At 41.4% G+C, this 26,958-nt stretch overlaps 1 protein-coding gene across 2 annotated transcripts in view; it reads left to right on the top strand.

Moving 5' to 3' along the window:
* The window catches only part of kndc1 (kinase non-catalytic C-lobe domain (KIND) containing 1), a 64,763-nt gene extending 38,028 nt beyond the window's left edge, over window positions 1-26,735 (top strand). Inside the window, exons 15-30 of one of the 2 annotated variants that reach the window (XM_012967752.3) lie at window positions 2,433-2,577; window positions 5,478-5,695; window positions 7,676-8,085; window positions 8,783-8,876; window positions 9,670-9,767; window positions 10,258-10,457; window positions 11,021-11,134; window positions 13,315-13,465; window positions 14,699-14,866; window positions 15,752-15,961; window positions 17,642-17,724; window positions 18,259-18,409; window positions 19,533-19,655; window positions 19,748-19,807; window positions 21,182-21,339; window positions 22,346-26,735. In XM_012967752.3, coding sequence (XP_012823206.1) covers window positions 2,433-2,577; window positions 5,478-5,695; window positions 7,676-8,085; window positions 8,783-8,876; window positions 9,670-9,767; window positions 10,258-10,457; window positions 11,021-11,134; window positions 13,315-13,465; window positions 14,699-14,866; window positions 15,752-15,961; window positions 17,642-17,724; window positions 18,259-18,409; window positions 19,533-19,655; window positions 19,748-19,807; window positions 21,182-21,339; window positions 22,346-22,577 — 2,615 coding nt within the window. In that variant the 3' untranslated portion in view covers window positions 22,578-26,735. Of the gene's footprint in view, window positions 1-2,432; window positions 2,578-5,474; window positions 5,696-7,675; window positions 8,086-8,782; window positions 8,877-9,669; window positions 9,768-10,257; window positions 10,458-11,020; window positions 11,135-13,314; window positions 13,466-14,698; window positions 14,867-15,751; window positions 15,962-17,641; window positions 17,725-18,258; window positions 18,410-19,532; window positions 19,656-19,747; window positions 19,808-21,181; window positions 21,340-22,345 lie in introns of both variants that reach the window. The other variant, XM_012967751.3, reaches the window with a different exon arrangement.
* The last annotated feature ends 223 nt before the right edge of the window (window positions 26,736-26,958 follow it).

Genomic DNA, 26,958 nt, shown 5'->3' with positions numbered 1-26,958 from the left:
TATTAACCGCACCTCCATCAGTTTTTTTGCATCCTTTGAGAATGGCGGAAGTAGGAGCCATTCAAGATAAGGAGGGTGATTGGGAGGATTCCAAACCTGCTAATCCTGTTCTGGAAGTGTCATATAAATCTCAATCAGAGGCTGTCCACTCACTCCTACCCGAAATGTTTCACACACTGGACATCCAAGCGGAATGAAGAGCAACTAAATGTCCCCATACACGGGCAGATCCGCTCGCTTGTTGATGTCGCCAAGCGAGCAGATCTTCTCCCGATATCCCCCACCTACGGGTGGGCGATAACGGGGGCCCTGGGGCCAAACGATCGAATTATAATGACGGGCATAGGCAAAGTCGGTCCGGGGACCGCATCAACAAGCCGATGCGGTCCCCAATTCGACTAGATTTTCTAACCTGCCCAATCAAGATCTGGCTGATTTCAGGGCAGGCCCGTCAGGAGTGCCCATACACGGGCCTATTAGCTGCCGAATCGGTCCCCGTGTATGGGGACCTTAAGACCTTAGATAAGCTTTTCACTGCCTCTCAAAAGGAATAAGAATTTTTTCCTGAACACGAAGCAGTGTAAAATGGAAGACTGTGGATGGCAGACTGATCAAAGATAAGAGAACTGATAAACAAATTTACAGAGATAAATAGGAAAAACCATCCCCATGGTAGACTCACCAGTCATGCACAACTTACCACCATACTCCTGGAGGATGGTATTGCTTTCAAAGCTGAAAGCTTTGAAGAGTGCCTTTTCATCTTCCACAGCAAGACATGGATCACTGGGTCAGACTCCTTTATAATGGATAGGGAAGTCGTACAACAAGAATTTCTTGTACTTTATGTTCATCACATAATGGGCCAGATTTGATTAGATAAAAAAAACATAACTCTTGGATTATCTTGGTACAGGACTATGAGTAAATCTGGAACTGTGGATAAACGCAGGCTGAGAATCAGCCCCTACGCTCCAATCAGCTCCTGAATGTTCCTGCACCCAGAGCCACTGCATCAGCCCAGGTGCAGGCACACGGAGTGGGCTTTGGCACGAAATGTGCAAGTTTGCATTTGAGCGACAAAATCCGCTTTGTCTACCTGCACCGGCTTCATGTACGATAGTGGCTCCAGGTACAAGCAGATAGAAAGCTTGTTTAGAGTTTAGGGTGCTGAGAATCAGCCCTTTGTGGGTGTAGCCATATTCAAGGTTTATTGTCCAAGATATATTTTATCAAGCATTAGTTTATTATCTCTCCATTAAACAAAAGGTGTTTGACTGCTCAAAGCCATCAGGATTCCCCAGTATTATTTGATAAATTGGTCTCATAGATTTATTACTGTACATGACTACACATGAATATCCTGTAAATTAGTCATGTCATCAGTTATTATTGGTGCTTAGTGATCGTAATTTTCGTCACATGACTGAAACTTATGAGGATATAAAAAAAGTCACCTCAGAGTTCCATGATCTGTATAAAAGCACTCAGGCTTCGGTCTCATGCCTTTATAGGGTCATTGAACTCCTTGGTGACTGTTAATATTCTTATATTTTACAGTGGGGGGGGTACATTATATACTATATATCTCCCAACCATAAAACACCATTAACACAGTAGAGGATATTTAATGTAAATGCATTGTATTGATTGATGCTTTTGCAGCAGTAATATCATTGCTTCCCAGTATAAAAATTGCTCTGTTTATTGCAGTGCTTGTTTAGTTAGCCGTGTTATGTGTATACGACATAAAACAATGAACGCTGCCTTTGCCAAGGGAATACCAATCATATTTTATGGCCCTGTCAGTTTTAGTGAGAATCTGTTTCCCTGCTTAACATTCTGTGCATGAAATTTAGTTTGAAGAGAAATCGTTTAAACTTTTCGTTATCCACTGAATCCTTAACTCTTTTGGGGATATTTAGGCCGTGTTGAATTTCAATTAAATTCATATTAGCCCTTTATTATTTTTGCTGTCCCATTAATTATTAATTAAGACAATGGGCCAGATTCAATTCAGTGAAAAATTCAGTTCCACATATATGACTTTTTACATGATAAACAATGGTTTTTTCTCATAACGCTCTTGGTTCTTTTCTAGCAGAAAGGATTCATCCCTATGCTTATGAAGGGAAAGCCATACAGTTCAGTGGCTACTGTAGGTGATGCCTTGTAGTTGAGCTCTCTGAGGGATCACCCTAAAATTGAATTAATACATGTAACTTGCTTAATACTTGTAACTTGCCTTTATATTGTTCATGGAGTACTGTAAATGTTTATACCATCTGTGTTTGTGATCCTATCCCATTTAATGGTAGCTTTTCAACAATATATTGCTTATATAACATGCAAGTGTCTTCTGATTTAGCCAGAATGCTGTTTTAAAGTTTGGGGGTGTTGATAAAGCAGGCACTGTGTTTTATATCATGCAGGAGAGTATATTTTTGCCCTCCAAGGCCTCCAGTATGTCACGTTCTGTGGGGCCATTCGTGAGAAATTTTGTGACCTTTACTGGGATGACCAGCTGCTCGAAAAACTTTACAAGGTGGTCAGTGGGAAATCGCCTCCATATAACAGGTAACATAAGCCTTTATTGTACCCATGCTACTACACATTAACTCTTTTAGCTTTCTCTCTTGTGTGTTTTGTTTAGGGCCTTGTGGCTTGTATCATGCATTGGAGCATTGTCACTATGGCATTATGCCCATGTTTTTTTTTCCCACAATGCAGCGCTTTTCCCCACAATTCTAGCATCATTGCATGTGCAAGATTAAAGTACATGTAAACCCCCCCCCCCCCACAAAAATGTAATCAGTAAACAGCCTTTTTGAAATATTTTAATACCTGATGCTCCTGTTGTTCACTTGTTAATAGTAAGGCCGCAGCACCCCTTATTCACTTGGAATTCCTTCTCCCCTAATCTACTTGGCCCCCTACCTTAGGAATTGACTTTGGCTGTTGGCTACTGAGCATGCTCAGTTCTTGTCAACTCAGGTTGCCAAATACACCTTCCAGTCACATGTTTTTTCTCCTAACCTCCTCTTCTGAGCTCAGCATAACAGTTACAGTGCTGAATCCAAGAGTTTTTATTAAAGTAAGTTCTGCCTGTGTAAGCCTGCATTCTTCATTGCATGAACTTTACAGCAGACATGTGCTGTTTGCAGATGTAAATGTCACTGAAAATGTGGGGAAAATGACCGCCGTGATGTGGATGTGATGATGGAGGGGATATATGCAGTACAAAAATGTTCATATTCATGCTCTGCATTCACGTTACATGTGCACCCTATTCTTTTGGCACAACTGTGCTGCACCAATTGATGCAGTGGAACCCTGGACCTACCACCTGGTCAAGAGGTGGTGATAGCTCCAGGTTCCCCTGTATCTCTAGGTGCAGCTGCGCTCAGTTCTAAATGGGAGACAGGAAACTATACGGTAGTGCAAGGAACGCATTTTGACGCAAGTACCTTTAATGTATGTGGTTTACGGTGTAATTAATAATATAATTGATAATAATATAATTGAGCCCTAATATGATTGGCACCTTTAAAAAAAAAACTTGGTTCAGCCCCAGTCACCAGCCCCTGTGGCTAGCAGAGATGCACAAACCTCACAGCTATTGCTGACTGGGCCTCTTTAACAAATGTGCCTAACTACACCAGTGTAGAAGCAGGTAAAAAAACTCCTAGAAAACATACTCTAATTATTTTATGCACTACTAATATTGCTGGCAGCAATGTTATACAGTGGAGGAAATAATTATTTGACCCCTCACTGATTTTGTAAGTTTGTCCAATGACAAAGAAATGAAAAGTCTCAGAACAGTATCATTTCAATGGTAGGTTTATTTTAACAGTGGCAGATAGCACATCAAAAGGAAAATCGAAAAAATAACTTTAAATAAAAGATAGCAACTGATTTGCATTTCATTGAGTGAAATAAGTTTTTGAACCCCTACCAACCATTAAGAGTTCTGGCTCCCACAGAGTGGTTAGACACTTCTACTCAATTAGTCAACCTCATTAAGGACACCTGTCTTAACTAGTCACCTGTATAAAAGACACCTGTCCACAGAATCAATCAATCAAGCAGACTCCAAACTCTCCAACATGGGAAAGACCAAAGAGCTGTCCAAGGATGTCAGAGACAAAATTGTAGACCTGCACAAGGCTGGAATGGGCTACAAAACCATTAGCAAGAAGCTGGGAGAGAAGGCGACAACTGTTGGTGCGATTGTTCGAAAATGGAAGGAGCACAAAATGACCATCAATCGACCTCGCTCTGGGGCTCCACGCAAGATCTCACCTCGTGGGGTGTCAATGATTCTGAGAAAGGTGAAAAAGCATCCTAGAACTACACGGGAGGAGTTAGTTAATGACCTCAAATTAGCAGGGACCACAGTCACCAAGAAAACCATTGGAAACACATTACACCGCAATGGATTAAAATACTGCAGGGCTCGCAAGGTCCCCCTGCTCAAGAAGGCACATGTGCAGGCCCGTCTGAAGTTTGCCAATGAACACCTGAATGATTCTGTGAGTGACTGGGAGAAGGTGCTGTGGTCTGATGAGACCAAAATAGATCTCTTTGGCATTAACTCAACTCGCTGTGTTTGGAGGAAGAAAAATGCTGCCTATGACCCCCAAAACACCGTCCCCACCGTCAAGCATGGGGGTGGAAACATTTTGCTTTGGGGGTGTTTTTCTGCTAAGGGCACAGGACAACTTATTCGCATTAACGGGAAAATGGACGGAGCCATGTATCGTGAAATCCTGAACGACAACCTCCTTCCCTCTGCCAGGAAACTGAAAATGGGTCGTGGATGGGTGTTCCAGCACGACAATGACCCAAAACATACAGCAAAGGCAACAAAGGAGTGGCTCAAGAAGAAGCACATTAAGGTCATGGAGTGGCCTAGTCAGTCTCCGGACCTTAATCCAATAGAAAACCTATGGAAGGAGCTCAAGCTCAGAGTTGCACAGAGACAGCCTCGAAACCTTAGGGATTTAGAGATGATCTGCAAAGAGGAGTGGACCAACATTCCTCCTAAAATGTGCGCAAACTTGGTCATCAATTACAAGAAACGTTTGACCTCTGTGCTTGCAAACAAGGGTTTTTCCACTAAGTATTAAGTCTTTTTTTGTTAGAGGGTTCAAAAACTTATTTCACTCAATGAAATGCAAATCAGTTGCTATCTTTTATTTAAAGTTATTTTTTCGATTTTCCTTTTGATGTGCTATCTGCCACTGTTAAAATAAACCTACCATTGAAATGATACTGTTCTGAGACTTTTCATTTCTTTGTCATTGGACAAACTTACAAAATCAGTGAGGGGTCAAATAATTATTTCCTCCACTGTATATCCAGTAGCTAAGTAAGTATAAATAATGTTGTCTTATTTTTAAACCAGGTTAAACCCCCTATTGTTCTGATTGGCAGGAGACTGCAATTAATGTCATTTTGTTGTTTACCAGAAGAAAGGAGATTGAATCCTTTGATCAGTGTAATCCTGAACGCTTATTAAAGAAGAGTCAAAGGAAATCACGGAAACACAGAAAGCCGGCAGCGGTGTCAAGGAATGAGCAATCGGGTGCTACAAACGACCAAGAAACAGTATTAAACGCATCACAAGGGCTTGTGGGTACTGAACGGGAAATGTCACCCAATACTACCAGGCTAACAGTCACAGATAGAGGTAATTTTGGATGACCGTTTTTACTGAGAGTCTGAAATGCCCTTAAAGTTCTTATCTTAGTACTTGAGTTATCCACTAATAGCAATATGAGAGTGACCCAGGCCAAAATAGGGCTAGTAAATCAGACTGGTTGGGGATCTGTGGGGAAGTGTAGTAGCAGTACAGTCTCTCTTCCAGAGACAGCTGGTGCTGTTCCCTGTTTCTTTAATTGGAACTGCCTCTTCTGCCATTATTTGTGATGGCAGGGGTCCCTCATTCAAGTAAATCTACCCCTGAGTGACCATTGGCAGGTGGGTTGCCGGATTGTTTTCCTGTAACTTTACACATAACTGGGAAGGCCAAACCAGCAGTTACTACACCGCTGGAAAAAAATGTTGTGTGTGACATTTGTCTTACTGTTTAAATACTGCAAATGTAACAATAGATTAGACTAAGCCAGGCTACCTTAATACCCAGGAAACAGATACAGTTAGTGATTTTCTGACTCCCTGTGTAACCAGTTACACTGTAGATATTATTAAAGCACCATAAGTTTAACATAACCAACCCAACATTCTCTCCATCTGGCCAGGCTGATGCTCCAAACCCTCCTAGTGACACCCTCACTGGCCCCAGGTACTTATGAGCAAGCAATCCTTGCAGCACTTAGGTAGCACTGTAACAGTGAAAAGCCAAACTTAAAGGGATACTGCCATGATTTTCTTGGAGTACTGTTTATTTCTCAATTACACTGTTTACATAGCAAATAATTCACTCTACCATTTAAAATTTATTCTTGAACCAACAAATATATTTTTTTAGCTGTAATATTGGTGTGTAGGTGCCATCTCAGTGCATTGTGCCTGAGTCTGAGCTTTCAGAAGGAGCCAGCACTACACATTAGAACTGCTTTCAGGTAACCTATTGTTTCTCCTACTCCCATGTAACTGGAGGAGTCCCAAGTCAGACTTGGATTTCATACAATTGAGTGCTATTTTGATACCTACTGGGAGCTGCGATCTTTCTCCCTTCCCATTTTTCTGCTAATTGGCTGCTGGGAGGGGGGAGATATCACTCCAACTTGCAGCTCAGCAGTAAACTGTGACTGAAGTTTATCAGAGCACAGGTTACGTGGCTGTGGCACCCTGGGAAATAAAGAATATGGCTAGCCCAGTGTGAAATTTAAAAAAAATAAATATAAAGAAAAATCTGTTTGTGTTTTTGAAAAACTGATTTCAATGCAGGATTGTGCTGGAGAAACTCTATTAACTGATGTGTTTTGAAAAAAACATGTTTTCCCATGACAGTATCCTTTAAACAAAAAAGCCTTCTTTTCATTCACTGGGCATTTGTCGGTTTAAATAACAGTACATAAATAACATCTGTGGTGAGGAGAAATTACAGGTTCCTCATGTGGAATAATAGCCAATGCACTAAGGAGCTGGCAGCTTAGGGCTACTCACTCTGCTATGGGTCTGCAGAAAAATCTCACCACTTCTCAGCATATCTGGGTATCTGAGTGCAGCCTCAGCCCATGCTATGTTCTGTCAACTAATGTGTCCTAAAACACCTTTTCCCACAAGCATAATACACATCCTTGTTTGCCAAAACACCTTATGGTACAAGGATAATGCTCTGCTGTGTGGGCTCCAGAACCCCTCACTTATTAATATAGTGCAAAACTTTAAGTTTCAGAACTCCTTATCCTGCCAGATTAATTGGTCCTATCACCTACACTTCCATTAATGATTTAACTAGGTATTTAGAGCTTCATGTACATTAAAATGATGGATAATTATACATATATTAATACCTTATTAGTGAGATGCCCTGAAACACCCCATACCAAATTATTCCATGATATTATAAATTCCCTAACTGTGCGATTTTCCTTTCTGCCAATTAATGTCTGCTATGAGTTAATAAAAATATCCGTTCCATTATACAACTACTGATGAAGAAAGTAAAATTCCCTCACAACTTTCCTTTTTCCCTTTTCAGGTACTGAGACACTGGTGATAACCAGCTCTGAAAAAGACTCTTCTCTTGATGAGCCTGACATGGCTGATACACCGGAGTCCCCTGACAAGAATCCCCAGTCACATATGTCTAGCGCTCCTTCCAGTATTGAAGAAAACTGCTTGCTTACGGAATTCTCTGACACCAGTAGTTACTGTGTCCGTCCCGATTATCAAGAAGAAAGTGAAGAAAACCCCGAAGACTCTCTGCCAAACCATCGAGAGAACAATATTACTATGTCCATCTCCCCAGCTGAGCTGTACAAATGCAGCAGTGGCTGGTGTAGTGCTTTTTATGGAGCCCAGCTGTTTAATCCGGAGGTTCAGCAATATGTTAATACACTTGGAAGGCTAAAAGATGGATTTTCCAAAACTATTGAAGCCAAAAGACTGGTTAGTGTTTAACGTAGTCTAGATATCCTTTTTTCTTGAGGAAAACATGACCTTAGCAGTAAAAGCCTAGCACATTCCTCTACTGACCATTTATAAATAGACAAATTTCTACGTTAAAAGAGACATTGGCATCTACAGAATGAAATATATATTGTGTGAAAACCAAGAATGTGCCAGTGCATTGTACTCCACAAAATATAGATGGATATAGTCCCGCCCATCTGTTTCACTTCCTGCTGGCTACTTTTACCAGGATACACAGGGGGACTTGCGTCACTCAGCTCTATGTAATGTAGGATAGGAACCATTCAGCATCTAGGCTGACCTGATAACAAAAGCCTGTCTTTGCTCACGTGATTGCAGGGTGGTGATTGGTTGCCCCTCTCCTACTGTGCCTCTGGCAGGGGCTGTTAGAATACGCCCACCCATCATTTGAAACACAGACCAGAGAGGATCTATAGGGTGGTCCATGCAAGATTAAAGGGATTTTTAATTATGCTATATGTCTCTTGTAGAGCCCTGAGACTAGAGTGTGTCTCAGTAACAAAGTCATTGTTATGTCATCCTAGGGGGGCTGCCATATTAAATTACTGATCTTACATATATATAAGAAAGGCCAAGCCTTGGCAAGGAATCTGATGGGACCGGGATGATCAGAGAAGTTGGTTGTAAAAATATCTTTGGTTTCTGCTTTTAGGAACTTGAACAGCAGCTTATGATTGAAACAAAAAATTACAGAAAAACGATCAAGCTTTACCAGAATTCTCTGCTGAAAGGAAAAAGGAGCAAAGGTAATGGGAACTTTAGGTAACAGATGCCATTGCTGTTTGGAATGCAACTCATGTTGTGCTTGGGTCCTATGCCAGCACTGAGACTACACTTCCTGTTTGAGTCCTGCATTGGGGCAAGTGCCTGTAGATGGCATTCTCCTGGAATAAGCCAGAAGTGTGTAGCTGAATTTTAGGAAATACACAGGCTGAGATGTCAAATCACCTGTGTTTCCTGCAGTCTCCCTCAGATTTATATACCTGGATTTTTCATAGGAAATCACCCCAAGGAGGTTGACCTGTAAGGATAAGCAGTCGTGTCAGGGTTTGGGTCATAAAAAAAATTAAAAAAACAAATTCTGAATTCATCTTTGTTGTTTTCCTTATCTGCCACTTGGATAAGGTCGTTTCCTTGTCCTAGGTCAAAACACAGGTCCAGTTTGGGTGAAAGTTAGAGACACACAGCTAGAGACACGCAGGTCTCTATTTTCTGTTTGTTGCGTAGTAATAGGTTCAATGTGTCCTCCATGTCTAGCAACCAATCCAATGTTTTCTTTCAATAGCAGGCAGGTAAATGCTTCCTGTTAATTGGTTGCTATTGTACGTTACCAGAACTGAAGCAATCATTGCTTGTTTTGTGAAAATCCCCCACCCCCTTAATAGAAATAGGATATACAGGGCTTAACCATATAGATGGCAGTGTTTTGGTGTCAGTTGGGTGCACGTGGAACATTGGAGGTCTTGCCAAACGCACATTTCACTGGGTTGCATTTTCTGTGATACACTGTATATATTTACTCCTACCTTGTACCTGCAGGTTCGGATGTAAAGGAGCTCTTACCCAAGCTTAAAGGACATTTGGAAGAGATGAAATCAAAGGTGCAGTTCCTTGAATTGTCTAAAAAGTTACTCCAGGTAAGTCTGGTTATTGTTTCTGCCATCACCTATGTAAATAATACTCCCTCAGAGTTGCAAGTTATTCTAATTTAAAGAATAAGTAAACCTTTTTTTAAATTTCTAAAATTACTCTGTACAGTCCCCAAAACAACACACCTTTCTTCCTGCATCCAGGTTTATTTTGTTTCTTTATTACTGCCAGTTAACTACAGCGCTTTCATTGACTTCCTTCTGTAGTGTGAAGCTCCACCCCCTTTTGTTTTCTGAGACAAGAAAGTCAGCAAAAGACATACAGTTCAGCTGTTTTTAATAAAGAAATAAAATAAATGCATGCAGGGAGAAAGATATGTTATCCTGGGTGCTGTTTATGGTATTTCAAAATAAAAGGCTTAATTGTCCTTTAAAGAGCATGAAGGTGTCTCTGTTCATACTTGCATAGCTAATAAAGAGTTTGATATTGGGGCACATGCCAGAAGAATTCTGAATGTGATTTTATATCCATGTGAAGGTATCTTATGCAGAGCAATGGGCTATTGAGCCACACAGGCTTCCATATGTAGCAAATCTTACTGCAATGACTGAAATGGACTCAGAAGCCGACACATCATTTCTGCTCATCTATAATGAGAAAGGGCAGCATCGTGACCATACATCCAAAGTCCTTCAAGCAGGGACACCTCTGGGTTTAATGGCGCATCTTTATTCCAGGTAATGATTACTGTATTGTAATTGGATAAGTGATCATCTTGCTTCCAGAATTTTAGAAAGAACCTATTCCTATTAAAAAACATTATTCAGCAACATTCATGCAAGTGAGTATATGTGTAAATGCATGTGCAAATGTGTTTGTTGTCTGATTACTCCTAAGGTTTGTTTATGGTACCAATTCTGCGATTAAAATCAGTCCTTATCAGAAAGTACTGAAACTTGTGTGCAAAGACAAATCTAGGCAGCTACAAAGTTCTCCTTTTGGGTGAAGACACACAGAGCTACTAGTAGCAGCTTCTTGTTGTGGCTACTAAAAAAAAATGCTGATCATTTACTGATTAACAGTCTCTATATGCATTTTAGCAGAGGCAATTCTCAGTATTGTCTATGGCAGGGTATTTTCTGGTGTTTAGTAGCCGTGACAAGAGCTGCTACTAAGTAGCTCCGTGTGTCTTCGCCCTTATTGGGGAAAACCTTAGATTCTGTTAATGATTCCCTTGCAAGCCTTTTCTAAAAGCAATTTCACGGTTTTATTATATGATATATTTTTTGGCTTTACACAGAAATGCCTTTTTGGATGGATACGTGCAGCAATTTTTTTACACTTTCCGTTACTTCTGCACCCAGGAGGATCTCCTCCAGTTTCTTATTGACAGGATAAACTGCACAGCGGCAAGGTAATTCCACTCATTCACTGCATGGGGTATTGCTTCTAATCTGTGCTCCTTCCCGTCTGTACTCTCCATATAGGTGTATGTGTCGCCAACTGTTATCTAAACTATATCTGGCACTCAGAAAACAGAAACCTTATGGTTGTTAAGGGTGATGGCCCACATGAAGATTAGTTGCTCACAACTAATATTCATGAAATGCCTTCCGGCAGTAAATTGAACCTCTGGGGGAAAGACATACACGTCTCTCCTTTGTGTGAACTTTGGAAAACTTTGTACGACTTTGGAAAAGTGACACATATGCCTTTCCACTGGCGATTCACTTTATTGCTGGTGGAAAGGCATTTCGGGAAGATTAATCGCCTGCGATATCCAAGATTAACAGCGGGTGACTAATCTCCCTATGAACCCCATCACCCTAATGGTTCATGAATGGCTTTCTCTATTAACTAACTTCGTAAGGAAGTTACCCCATTTACAAATCCTAAATATAAGGATTGCTTCTATAAGAGATTTCACAATTTCCCTGTCATTGCGTACATGGCATTGCATACATTCCTGGAAAAAATAAAAAAGGGGTCATTTACGCCCGCAAGTGCAGTGAGCAAATTAAGGCAATTGCTAAACCGACACAGTTGCATCAAAGTCCGGTTCAGGCCCAGACTGGCAATCTGTGGATTCTGGCAAATGCCAGAGGGGCTGCTGTAAGATGCCATAAACAGTCACTTTTTATTGGGCGGGTGGGGGCTGTTTTGGCCTCTGTGTACTCGAAATGCCAGGGCCTGTTTTGAATCTCAGTCCGAACCTGTCTGGTTCCATCACCATTTCTGTCTGATGTGTGCGCCCTACTCCTCAGGCTCAGATGTGCTGCACTCATTTATGCAGGGAAGTTGGAGAACCTTGGAGCTACTATCTAGTCTGGAGGTGGCAGATTCAGGGTTCTTTTTCATCAATAGGAGTAACTGCACTTTATTTGCAACGAGAGGCAGGAAGGACTAAGCAGGGTTGAAGTGCAACTATATGGAAGCACAAATGCAAAACCATTTTGTGCATAAAAATGCAGCAAAAGTGCATAATGGTGCAACTGACTGCAGTGGGAGTTGCAGGACTGCAGTTGTGCTTGCAGTCATAAATGACCTCTAAAGTTGTGGTTTTTAAATATGAGCAAACTCAGCCTTATACCATTAATATTTAAAGTTAAAGAAAAGGAATATTATTTAGGTTGCGGGTTGTTCGACACCTTCTTGTATTTCTACCCACTACCCTGGACTGGTCACGCCTCCTCTTCAATAAATGCACCAGCCCAAACTGACCATTTTTTCCCCAGTCTTTCACTTGTCCCCCATCTGGCTTGGACAAGTACAATGTCAGTACAGAACTATTCTGAGGATTCTCTACTGCACATGTGACCTACTAGAATTGGCAGAGGACAGCTGGGAGGGTGATTAGACTCCATAAACAGTACCCCTGGCTTTATAAAGAAAAGAGGTGCCATCCCTCTGAGGCAATTAGCAGTTAGGCCACTAGAATCACCCCCAGGGATTTTACCTTTCTGTCACTTTTAATTAATTTCTCTCTTGCCTGATTTACTGTTCCTCTGTAATAATATGACTTTTTCACCACTGGGGGTTTATGCATTATGCAGATTATATTAAGGCATGGTACTCCAAAGTGCAGATATACCCATTATATAGAATCCATAGATAAAAGATGCTGTATCTGAGGTTGCAGCACTTGGTTTATTGTGTTCTGGTTATGGAATGAATTGCACTAAGGCTAGCATTACCCCATATAAAATGTTACACATTATTCTGTGTATTACTCTGCCTTTTTTTAAAAGTATTGTCACAGAAGCTACCAAAACAGTAGCGATCATTTGATGAAAATTGCACTTGGTCTTTGCCCAGGTCAGTACTTGTGAGACCAGTTATAGATGTCCCACATTCTTTAGCTTTTTCTCTGTTTCAGCAATGGGAAGATGTCTTTTCAAAAGAATCTATTGCTTATCCAAGCCATAGTCACAGCAACCCAGTTCTTCTCTGTTACATTGAATGATCTTGTTCCCTTTTATCCTATGAAAGGATTTCAAAACACAAATCTATAAATAATCTGTAATCATTCAGCAGATCAGATGTTTTCTGCAGGTTTATTTTCCCTGCAATAACATGTGTTTATTATTGATGCAGCCGAGAAGCCACTGCTTTCCCATCTGTGGATAAGAAAATCTTCCAGTGCTCACTGATCCTGCTGCAGACTTGGATAGAAAGCTGTGGTGTGGTCGATTTCTCCATGAATCCAGATGTACTGGACAGACTGGAAGAATTCAGTAATGCCCAGGTATGGGGTCACACGCGCACTCAGATTATAGATGCTTTATTGACACCAATCCCTGACCCAGTGGAGCTCGCAGTCTAAGGTCACTAGTGTATTTACACACACATAAGGAGCCAATAAATGGGAAAACAAGCAAATATGTTGTAACTAGGGCAGGCTTTTCTGGGATATTAATCGGCTGTGGTATCCAAGATTTAACCACAGGCAACTAATCCCCCAGTGGGCCATCACCCTAATGCTTGTAAGGTAGCAGAGCAGTACTAACCACTATCCGTTCATAGAAAGTATTCCTTTTGGAATGGTTTAAACCATAATTTTCATATTGACATTTTCAATACAATTTACTCAAACATATTGGTATCATTGATTGGTTGATATTAGGTAAGAGACTTGGACAACTTTTCCTATCATTATGTAAATGCTGGAGCAGTGAGTAAGGAAAAAGGTAGGTTACAGAACCCAGGATCTAACATTTTCACAGCACCAGAGCTTGCATATTGCATATCGTAGAGTAGAGTCCTGCATGGGTCTTTTTTTTTTTAATACCCATGCTCAACCCGGACCCCCATATCTGTGATCTTTGCTCCCACATTGGCTATAATGTCTTTCCATACCCAAAACCAGCAGAAAAAGTTGCTTTTCCAAACCCGCACCCCGCTAAACATCTCTACAAACCGGATGTGATGTCAGTATTTTGTGGCGGGACTGACTTGGGAACCAGAAGTGAGTTCATAAATCAGCAACATCACTGCGAAGTTCAGGTCTTTTTTTTTTTTTTTTAAAGTTGCCTGCAACCTCCCAAATTACCTCCTCTGTGTACCCACAGACCACCCACACAGTTACGACGTCTGGGATTTTCCTCCTGAAACTCTACGAAGTTGCGGGTATTCCGTGGGTACCTGATTCGCTGCAGCACTCTGCTGTAGAGGATAAATGTTTGCCTACTAGACTAGATTGCTACATATAAGAAAAAACATTTGTAACTAATGTTGCTTCCTATACCATCTCCAGGGTCCTCTCCTAATATCCCAATAGATTCTGACTCTATAGCGGTACACTCACATAAAATATCTATTGAGTCGCTTTCAAGCCAGGTTTATTAATTTCATATTTCATTATAAAGCAATTCTAGCAAACTAAGAGAGGAGGGTTTGGCCCATACCAGACGGGGCTACATACTGAATCCAGGGTTGCCATATCCAGTTTCCTAATGTTTAAGGATATATTTATTTCTAGGTTTTCCAGAAGGACGACTGGAGTGAGTACTTAATATCACTGCTGCAAGAAGTTGCCAATAAGAAGTACACCATTTCCTCTTTGACATTTACTTCTGGAGATAAGGACGATACCAAATCGCTGCATTCTCTGTGCACTAAGTTATCTGTGGATAATGTCTCCAGGAAGGTCAGTGAATCAGCTCTTATTGTCATATCAGAATTATTAAATAGAAGTAAAGGAAAATGGAAATGTGATGGATCTAGCCACACAATGCACATTGCCTTTCCTCCATTCTAGTAATTCATAGTAAGTACATATATGCTCTCATACGGCTTCCCAGCTTATAGCCATCACACAGATTATTTTCTCAGCCTACATAAAAGCACACAGGTCGAGAAACCCCCTCTGCTCCGCTCTGTATTATGGTTTGTCTGTACTGAGAGACATTTATAGTGACTGGGGGACTTTAGCTCCAAAATATTCAAGTTCTCCATTGTCATCAGAAGGGGCACTTTACAATCAACAGTGTTAAGAACCATGACAGATAGACAGGGGCATTCTGTTTACGACTGTTTTCCACTGAATGGCAGAATAGCACTCAGAGCACTCTTATAAGTCCAGTGGTGGCCAGATCAGTTGCACTTTTCATTGTAGTTTACTTCAGTTAGCCTTGGGGTGCTCCCACAACCTTTCCTTGCTGTATATCTGTGTTCCTGCCTGCAGCTCTCTTTTCAACAACTGCCACACCCAGAGCTCTGGCTAATAGTGTTCTACAGTTATTAATGATATTCAGTCCAGGTCTGGACTGGGATTCAAAATATCCCCTGGCATATCAAGCACACAGAGGCACAAACAGCCCCCCACCAGCCCAATAAATAGTGAAAGTCTATGGCATCTTACAGCATTTGTCAGAACCAACAGATTGCCAGTCTGGGCCTTTGTGGGACAGACCATGCTCATGTGATTTAGTATGCATCCATCTCTGCCAGTAATTAACAGCTCTGTTTCAGAGTAAAGATCCAATGCTCTAAGCTGGAACCAATTACTGTACGTTTGTTGTGTGCTTTGCAGAGTTTTAACTGGAAACTGTCCAAGGGAAACGGAACTGCTGAGACTCACAAGGCTCATTACTTGGTTGCATCAGCTCTGCCCCGGCCGTGTTATCCTGGCTTTAGCGAAGAATTATCCATGTCCTACATCAAAGCAGATGAGAGCGGAATATTCTCTGTATACGAGTGCACTGTTCAGCAGATTGCTACCCAGCTAACCTTGCTCCAGGAGGTACACATGTGTATAATGCTAATAACACATGCATAGAAAGGGAAATCCAGTTTATTTTTACAACTGAAAACTGATAGAAGCGCTTGGAAACATTTTCATGTCTCGGGGTTATATTTTATGTGAGGCACTTAGAGTATAACCTAGTCTGTACATAGTAGAGTATAACATGGGCATATTGCATTGTCTTTGACATTATTCTGGCCTCTATCTAACACATGCTAAATTTAAAGGTTATTAGATTAAGTGAAAAGTTTCACTGTTTGCTTGATATGACTGCTGGGGGAGCTATTTTGTCTATACAGTGTTAGTATGGCAGTTTCCAGGCCTATTAATACATGCTATTTTATATACCAATTAAAAGAAATCTTGTTTTAGGATTATTTTTTACTTATTTATTTCCTGTTATAAATAATATATATAATTAATATATATTAATTAGCACTATTAAATAATAATAGATATTATATTATAATATATAATAGTGCTGACACATTTCTACAGAACTTAACAGAGATTATTCATCATTCACATCAGTCGCTGTCCCAGAGGAGCTTACAGTCTATGGTCCCTATCGCATTTACAAACACTATGGTCAATTTAGTCAGAAGCCAATTAACCTGCCTGTATGTTTTTGGAGTGTGGGAGGAAACCAGAGTACACGGAGGAAACCCAAATAGACAAGGGGATAAAACATACAAACTCCTTGCAGATAGTGCCCTGGCTGGGATTGAATTTAGAGACCACAGTGCTGTAAAGCAGAAGTGCTATTCACTGAGCCACTATGCTGTGGGTATCCTGATTCACTCATGACGTGAGCATATTGAGTGAGGGAGATGTACATGAGTGCCCCCATCTGGAACAGGGGGAAACAAAATTGTCTGTGGTAGGGGCCCTTTAAAAAAAATAAACATATGTATCTATTCATCTATGTCACGAGGTGACATGCAGTGAAAGCTATTCTGTTTGTTTGGAGAGGCTTATTTCCTAGCCATTATGTGATCATTTCTACTCCCTTCCAATACTGCTGGTTTTATTTGCTGCTATAGTCTTTGCGGAACATTCATGTTTCTATCTGCAAAGCTATACCCGATTTATAAGAACTGTTTGCCCTTTATTTGTTTTCTGTTAAACTGACAGAAAAATACAAAAAAAAGCAAAATTGTTTTCTTGTTACCTTAATATTTATTATAATGGTATAATTCAGTTTTACCACAAGGTGGCGCTCTTCACTAGCATTCTGCTGATATTGGTACTGTCTGTGGTTAAGGTTAAGGTAAATTGTTTATTTCTCAAGGGCCACAGCTATTCACAGAGGGGCCACATATACAACAGAAGAAAAATGGCACAGTATATAATGTATAGATTTTATATAAAATGTTATATAATGTATACTCTGTTGAGTTCTGTATTGACAACTATTATATTTATAACTCAAATTATATGTTAGGTTGGTGTAACTGTTTTCAGGTTTTAATCAAAATTACATGAAACCTCAAAAAAGAATGGGGCGAGAGTGTTAACATGCAGTTATAAAGAGGCGACATAATGTGCAGTGCTGTACAATAGAGGGGTACATACATCATCTACTCATATCAATAAACATAAAGTGTTTGCAGAGACACACCTAAGGAATAATGTCATACAGTGTTGGAGTAATGTGTGTTTTTTTTTTTTAATTAGGAAATGTTTAAGAAGTGCCACCCAGTCCACTTTTTGAATTCACGGGCATTGGGGGTGACGGACAAATCATCAAATGCGCCAAAGTGAGTGTTTTACAAGAAAGAACATTTTTTTCAATAAGCATCGGATAGATGTTTGGCCACCAGGGGGCGTTGTGACTGCTGTTGCAGTTTCATGCCAGACAAAGTAGCAGTCAGAGTGCCCTGTGTGCCATAGGCCTAACTGAGATCCTGCCAGTGCCAGTGACTGCTGTTGCAGTTTCATGCCAGACAAAGCAGCAGTTAGAGTGCCCTGTGTGCCATAGGCCTAACTGAGATCCTGCCAGTGCTAGTCACTGCTGTTGCTGATTCATGCCAGACAAAGCAGCAGTTAGAGTGCCCTGTGTGCCATAGGCCTAACTGAGATCCTGCCAGTGCTAGTCACTGCTGTTGCTGATTCATGCCAGACAAAGTAGCAGTCAGAGTGCCCTGTGTGCCATAGGCCTAACTGAGATCCTGCCAGTGCTAGTCACTGCTGTTGCTGATTCATGCCAGACAAAGTAGCAGTCAGAGTGCCCTGTGTGCCATAGGCTTAACTGAGATCCTGCCAGTGCCAGTGAGAATCTTTGTGTTTTGCAGAAGTGTCGGTGTTGAGAGCCCCCCAGCTGAAGCCTGCACTCTGTTCCTGCCAAGCTGTACACAAGACAAGTATCTGCTACAGATGCTGCGATTTGCCGAAAATGTTAGTACCTGGGTATCTGGCGAGATTGTCACATGTCACACTTCCAAGGTTGGTACTGGCTGCATGAGCGCATAACTCTTAGATTAGCATTGTACAGCAAGGAGACTAGTGTTTGCTACACACATGCAGATATTTCATCACTTTGATCAACTGCCAACCGAAGTGCTTGACTGTACATGGTGTGGCTCCTTGAAAAATGTGACCACTGAATCTAAGATATTATTGCATCAAAAGTTATTTGCCAAAATGAAAAACATGGCCAACCACATTGGGCCTCATCGCCTGCAGTTCCACCAGGTGATCCTGACAGTATTTTTTTGCTGTCAACTTTTCTTGTCTTTGTAGTAGCTCAAGTGCTGCTGCTTTAAAGGGGACATATATCCACCCACACAACTTGAACGGATATTGCCATGATTTTTATGGTACTTTTTATTTCTAAATTACACTGTTTACATAGCAAATAATTCACTCTACCATTTATAATGTTATTCTTGAACAAACATTGTGCCTGAATCTGAGCTTTCAGAAGGAGCCAGCGCTACACATTAGAACTGCTTTCAGGTAACCTATTGTTTCTCCTACTCCCATGTAACTGGAGGAGTCCCAAGCCGGACTTGGATTTCTTACTATTGAGTGTTATTCTGATACTACTACTACTGGGAGCTGTTATCTTCCTTTTGGTCTGCTGGCTGCTGGGAAGAAAAATAAGGTGGGGGTGAGATCACTCCAACATGCAGCGCAGCAGTAAAGTGTGACTGAAGTTTATCACAGCACAAGTCACATGGCTGTGGCACCCTGGGAAATTAAGAATATTGATAGCCCCATGTAAAATTTCAAAATGAAAAAAGAAAAATTAATATCAATGCAGGATTCTGCTTGAGAAGCTCTATTAACTGATGCCTTTGAAAGAAACATGTTTTCCCATGACAGTATTCCTTTAATGTCCGATTGCTCAGAGTGCTCTTGGTCTTCATGATATTATTGGTGTAACACTGCCATTCTCATGAATGTGCAAAAGGATCTGTCCCGTCCCATTGCTTTGGGAATGCCCGCTCTGTGGGCTAGTTTTATGCTTTTTTTACTTTGTATTTCTGGGCAGGAGAATAAGAAAAGAAACAACTTTATTATTGTCTTTCCAAGGCTTTTCTAACAATCTTGTCACCTGTTTTAGTTGCAGGCTGGCGTGCTGACAAAGTTCCTTCTTGTTGCCAAGTTATGTTACGAACAGAGGGACTTTGCGAGCGCCATGCAGATCCTGGGAGGCCTGGAAAATCTCATTGTACGGCAGCTCCCTGTGAGTTACATTCCTTCCCTTATTCACTGGGGATTTCATATCATTCAAGGACACAGAGATTAAATGTTTCTTTTTGTTTTTGCTTCGTCAAGGCTTGGAAAAGTCTGCCCTCCAAGGTGTCTGATATTCTGGAAGAACTGAAAGCAGTAGAGGTAACTAAATGCATGTGTTTAATAGAGAGAAAGAATAAGACCGGGCCTTTAAAGCTTGTGTAAAATATCATTGGCTTATAAAGATGCAAATAATCATTTGACCTAGTTCTGGGTGGTCCTTATCCTATGTTGCTGCAGTTTTGACTGGCTACATACCCTTACCCAGGGGTCCCCAAAACTTTTCACCTGTGAGTCACACCCAGAACCCAGATGCATAAAGAGCCACATAAGCATGTAAAAAGTTCCTGGGGGTTGGCAAATAAGCGTTGTGAATCTGGTAGCCCCCATGTAGAACTCCAGCCAGCAGGAAGATCTTTTAAGAGTAAATGTGTACCTTTATGCCTCCAAAACTTACCTCCATGCCAGGCATTTAAGCATGAGCAGCTGCTTTGAGGGGTGGGGAGCAATATCACTGCTCTAACCCATGCAAGTAAGATTTACTTGTAACTCAAATGCAGCTGTAGCCTTTGGGTTGATTTGATCCCTTAGTCCTCATTTGGTAGCACCTGGCCCCCCCTGCCTGCTGGGCTCTGCACTGACCACTAGATGAAAAAAAAATCAGGAGGTGTAGCTAGTCCTGTGGAATGCACCCCAGTGTGAGCTGAGCCTCCTGTGCCTCTGAATGACATGCAAGGTACAGGGTGGAAGGGGAGGAAGCCTACATGCCGCCCCCCCAGTCCTTCAGTATTAGGGAAGGAAAGTACCCTAAGGGCTCTGGTACACGGGGAGATTAGTCACCCGCGACAAATCTCCCGTGTCGCGGGCGACTAATCTCTCCAAAATGCCATCCCACCGGCGAGAATGTAAATCGCCGGTGGGATGGCATACGCGGCGCCTCTCAAGGCAACTTCCACAATTTCGGGGAAATCTCGTCGCCGCGTATGCCATCCAACCAGAGATTTACATTCTCGCCAGTGGGATGGCATTTCGGGGAGATTAGTCGCGGGCGACTAGTCTCCCCACGTGCCAGAGCCCTAAGGGTGAAGACACACGGAGCTACTTAGAAGCAGCTACACAAACAGCTACACAAGAAAACCCCCTGCCATAGTCAATACTGAGAACTGCCTCTCCTAAAACACACGTAGCGACAATTATCAGTAAATGATCAGCATTGTCTATTTTTGTAGCCGTGACAAGTAGCTACTAAAATAGACAATGCTGATCATTTACTGATAATTGTCTGTGTTAGTGTTTTAGCAGAGGCAATTCTCAGTATTTTCTATGGCAGGGTGTTTTCTTGTAATAATTTCTCTATTCTTTAAACCATTTGGGGTTTAATCCCTCTTTTGGGTATCAACAGTACAATGTAGGTTTGCATGTAGGAATCTGTTCCATTGTGATTTTTAGATATTTTGTTACCCTGTTATTCACCAGGTGTTTTTAAAGAGTGACAGCCTGTGCCTGACTAAAGGAGACAGATTCAGAACATTACCCACAATTCCCTCAGCTTGCCTTCTAGCAATGCATGTTCAACAGCTTGAAACTGGAGGCTTTACCATGGCAAGTGGAGCCTTTAAATGGAATAAATTAAGGTGAGTATATTAAATTATTTAAAGCAATATTGAGTACAGGCTGATAGATAGATAGATAGATAGATAGATAGATAGATAGATAGATAGATAGATAGATAGATAGATAACCATTTCACTTCCCAGACTCTGGGGCTGGCTTCTCTTTCGGGGTCTGAAACAGTGGAGTGCCCAGTGAGAAGGTTGGTTGGGGTGAGATATGAAGAGAATGCTTAGATTTGTTAACAAGCCCACCTTGAAGGTTAACAAGGGTGGGATTTTGAGAGAAACAGTTATTTGATGCCCTAGATATACTTGGGACTATGACTAATACAACAATATCTGTAGTCTTGTTTTGAGCTAAGGAAGCCCAAGACCAACCATTGCAACTTAAAGATAGGGCTTGAACTGGCATTTCAAGTACACAGAGGCCCAAACAGCCCCCCACCAGCCCAATAAATAGTGAATGTCTATGGCATCTTACAGCAGCCCCTCTGGCATTTGCCAGAATCCACAGATTGGGGTAGGGTATGCTATAAATTTGCAAGTAGAAAAAGGATCAGAGCTGACCATTTCTGCAGTCACGTACTGTATACATAATCCCTATTTTATATAGTTTCTGTGGAAGCTGTTGGACTTCCTGTGTAGATAAAGGGCACCTAGCCATTAATGCTGATAAATTGCATAGGTCTTTGTATGAAGTGGAGTCCATGGAGCCTGGCAGGGGCCCGAACACATTAATGGCCAATCAAGCGATTATCAGCTAAAAGCCAGTAACACCATAATATAAAAACATTTTGTATGTATTTAGTTGTAATGTATGGGCATGCTGCACTGGTACAAACTATAGAAGATTGAATGTAGTTTAGAGAAAGAAGCAGATTAGCATACACAAGGTTTTAGTACTTAAGAGGGAACGGGGGAATTTGGATGCTTTGGCACCTAAACCTTTTTCCTGAAGACTCCCCCCCATGAGCATATTGTTGAATATCATGTTGTATTATTATTATATTGCCTTTTTGTTACACAGAAATATTGCAAAAGTTGTAAGCCAGGTCCATGCGTTCCAAGAAATCCCATACTCCTTCACTCTGGACCCAGAGCTCCAGTTCTATCTCCGACAGCGAATCGCTCATTTTTGTGACGCTGACATTTCCATCTTGGCGGCCGACAACAATGCCAATTTCCATCATGTGCCATCTGATAAGCATTCCCGAAAAATCCAGGACACCCTGCGGAGAATGAAGGCTACGTTTCAGTAACTCCCATGGAACCAAAAGTATGTTTGGCCGATAGGTTTTTATTGTCTACCTTACCAAAGACAAAGTGTAGCCCTGGGATGGCTAATGTGGGGCCCTCTGGCTGTTTGACTCAACAACTCTCACAGTTTGGCCATCCCTTTGCATGGGAAGATATAAAGAAGGTATATATTCTTCCTCAGCTGTGCCCAAATATAAGACATGAGTCAATGGTTGGAATCAGAAGACAAAAGCTACTGGAATTTTCCTATGGTTGATGGAGCTAAAGAGTAACCTTTAGGACACTACAGTCAATACCTGCAATGCGATGAGACATCTTCTACCTCTGAGGCCGTTTCTTTAGCAGCTGGAACATGAATGTGTCTTACAGCAGAAGATTATTTGGGCTGTGTTGTTACTTTACATGTATGTGTTTGTGGAACTGGGATTTGCTAATAACTGTGCACTATGGGTTTCATTTGGCTGATAAACTGTTAGGCAAAGTTGTAGGGTCCCATGGTATTGTCTGCTTACAAGCTTGTTTAGAATGATCTCTCAGGGAAGTCAGTCTAAGGCATTGGAATACTTGTTCCCATGAGTGACTGAAGCTGGCCATACAATGCTAGATCCACTTGTTTGGTGATGTCAGAAGTGGATCTGGGCCTGCCTTGGCCACCCAGGTACAGGGCCAATCCTCTGGGGCCACAAAGTGGATCATACAGTGGGTCTAATAAAGTTCCGTCAGATGAGTACCACATTAACAAGCTGATGTTACCCTGTTCCAAAAGGATTTTCAAATCTGCCCAAATGATATCTGTCTAATTTTTGGCTATATGTCTGTCAGACAGGTCCATCAGTAGGCACCATACACAGGCCAATAAAAGTCAGCAGATTGTATTGACTTGTGTATGGTCACCTGGAAGCTGGGCATACATGGCCAGATCCATTCTTTTGGTGGGAATGGCAAATTTGCACCCAAGTGGAGGTGCAATTGTTTGACCCAATGGCCAACAAACACTTAACAGTGAGGCCTGTGCAGACAGTTTGGGTAAGGATCATAACCTCAGCTTGATGTGGACCTTACCAAAAAGGGTTTTGCAGCCTTTGTGAATTATATTTGTATTCTTGTCTGTTTCAACCTTTGTATGGCAAGCTTTACCCTTGAGAATGAGAATGGAGAATGAAAAGACTGAGCACTGATAACTTTACCCTTAGGGCAAGTGTGTTCTCTGTATTTTGATAGGTTCTTGTAGTGTTTAGAATGCTTGCTCCCGGCAGTTATCATTTGAAAAATTGCACTGTGTGTCTGTGTTAGGGAGATGTGACCCACAAAACATTGCATGCCTTTTGATCATGGTTACTTAGTGGAGAGCAAATGCCCCCGGCACTTACATTCTTTTTTTTTTTTTTTTTTTTTTTGTGCCAATATATAAAACAAAGGATCTACCATTTCAAGGAGAGGTAGGATGAATTTGCACAAATCTTAACCTGTGGTGCTGTTATATTGTAACCCATCAAAAGGTTTACCCTCTTGGTAAGAAATGGTACTGCAAGTGACAAGGCTTTTATTAAAATTACAACATCTTTTGAATGAAGCATCTCCCAGGAATGGCAAGTCCCTGGTGTTAGCAACATTTGTTTGTGGGGGAGGGGAGTAATTAATTACCCCCTCCTTAATGAACTCAGAAGGAGTCTTTGCATTCCAGGTTGTTGTTATCGTTCTGTTATTATAAATGTAAGAAAAGCACCTTCCTCCCTTCATGTGATGTGATGGGCTATCTTGTGTTACATATTTATTATGGTAGGAGCTTTTAGGGTGAAGACACACAGCGCTACAAATAGCAGCTACTTGTCATGGCTTCTAAACTACAGAAAATCCCCTGCTATAGACAATACTGGGAATTACCTCTGCTAAAACACAATTATCAGTATCAATATAGCCATGACAAGTAGCTGCTACTAGTAGGTCCAGGTGTCTTTACCCTTAGAGCTTTCTAGGAATGGCTCTATTTCTCCATTTCCAGTGCACAGTCAGGCAGAGATCATTCAACAGTTTTGTTAACATCCAAATTTGGGGAGTTCCCTACTCCAATTTGCAGGCCTGGTGAGATGGGGCCTTATTTAAGCATGGATAGATTTAAACCTGATTGTGTAACTGGCTTGGTATAAATATCACAATTTATAAACTAATATATTTTGTGTGTTAGGCTAGCGGCACCCATGGCATTTTCTCCTAAAGCATAAATACAACTGGAAAAATAAACTGATTTGATTCCTTCAACCCTATCTTTACACTGACTGGCACCATCCACCTGTGAGTGCATATACGGAGTAGATTTTAGTGCAAAAATGTGGATACTTGTCTGTTAGTGCATTCATAAGATGGGGCAGTGATTTACCTATTGGTGTATTTACTATGGCGGAGAAAATGCTGTGTGTGACACTATTAGTAGGCTCGGGGCACTCTCCTGCCAATAGGACACTTAGTACCCAGAAGGCTCATTAGATTAATAGAATTATGTTGGTGAAAATGTATTTATTGGGCACTAAATAATGCACAGTTCTAGATATGTAGTATGGTACCTCATGAATGCTGCTGGTAGCTTTTCCGATTGCTATGGGCCAAACCAGGACCTGAACTCTAAAGCCCCATGGGCTCAGCCCCCTCAACACTTGTTAAGGTATGACACAGTTATGTATAGCCTGCCCTTGACTCCATCAGATAGAGCCAAACTGGGTTACTGCCAGAGGGCTGATCAGTTGGATGTGTGTAATCAACAAAAACAAACAAAAGAGGATTACGTCTCCTGCAGTGTTTATAATGAGGCGCCACCCCAAACACCAATTCAGGGAAAGGCACAGGCATTTGTGCTTATAAAAAGCAGTTCATCCACACCACTAACTTTCTGACTAAATCTCCCTGTTCATGTGTATTTAAGGTCCCAAGTGTAAAAAAGGGATAATGGCACCACAAACGAAGAGCGGTGCCGGTGCTTAGGGACAGGGGGAATCAGTAGAAACAATGGAGAGTCCATGGTTAGTGAAGCCATAACGTATCCTGGAGGGTTGTGACAGCTATCATGTAGTTCAAGGATCGGCAGCCTAGAGCTGAGATGTAAATCCACATATCCAGTTAGTTTGGGTGATACTGGGTGCTGTGGTGCAGTCACCCCAAGTCCTTCTAGCTGCCCTATATGTCCTACTTCCCACAGCCAGTCATGGTGGTAGCTGTATGCTGGGAAATATTGCTGATCCCAGGGCACAATCTCAGACCTAGCATGCTTTTCAGGTATATTTACCATGGCTGCAAATATACTGGCACTGTATGCCTGAATATGCCCTTCAGCATGAATAATACCTATGTTTGTCAGTGTGTCTCTAGCCCGTGGTCAGTGAGGCTTGTCAGGGGGGCGCTATATGTTCCCTGTGTTCTCTGTAGAACTATGCATGATCTGTGTGTATTTCATGAGTATTGCATTGGATCTGTCTAAAAATTCAAAGAATTGTGCATTCAGCCATGGTCACCTTCAGAGCTCTAGCCATCAAAAGGGGCAACTTATAAACTTATGTTATAGTAAACAGTAAGGTAGCCAAAATTACCCCTTTTTTATCTATTGTAACCTTAAAGTCCCAGCATCTTTATCCAGCCTGTGGTTGTCAAAGCATGCTGGGAGTTGTAGTTCATTGCTGGAGAATGTAAGCTGGACTTTCCTGGTTTATGGTTTTGTTACCAATGAAGACAAGCAACTGCCCTATAGCTGTGTACAGCAGAGCTGTGCTTCGTCTGTCCCTCGTGTACCACCTACATCTATACCCTCGGCGCAACACTCCCAGCACCCTTTGCCAACAAGGTCTCATTGCAGACTGTAAGCTGCACACCAACAAGAACTGTAGAGTAGACAGTTCTACACGACTGTTCTAGTTCTTTGCACGTGGCACCTTTTGTGCTATTGCTCACGTTATATATATATATGTGCGAGACTTTATGCCACTGTCCGTGTTGTGCGACTTTCTTGTCTCTTATTTTTATCATAATAATGATGTTGCACAGAAGTTAAATGCATAATAAAAATGCTTGTACCCTATCCTAAAATGAACCTAAACCCTGCTAAATACAAAAATATAAATATATTCTTTTTAACATATGTATACAGAAAATAAAATAAACATTGTTTGATATAAGGTGTCCGCTTCCTGTGTTTGTTGAATTTGTCTTATTTAATGTAAATGTAATTACAAATAATAGCACTTTTCATTTGTCTCCTTTTGTACTACTGGTTCTGACTTATATTGGGTCAGTGGAGTTTGCTCTAAGTTTAAACCCTACACTCCTTCTTGCCCCTGCTCTGCGCTGTTATTGCTTCACATGGAAGTTACGTACGTTTTTGTGCAAGTTAATGTAGAA

Source organism: Xenopus tropicalis, chromosome 7, assembly GCF_000004195.4.
Source record: "Xenopus tropicalis strain Nigerian chromosome 7, UCB_Xtro_10.0, whole genome shotgun sequence".
Lineage (NCBI taxonomy): Eukaryota > Metazoa > Chordata > Amphibia > Anura > Pipidae > Xenopus > Xenopus tropicalis.
Note: the sequence above shows the minus strand (reverse complement) of the source record. Positions and strands in the feature narration are given on the sequence as shown.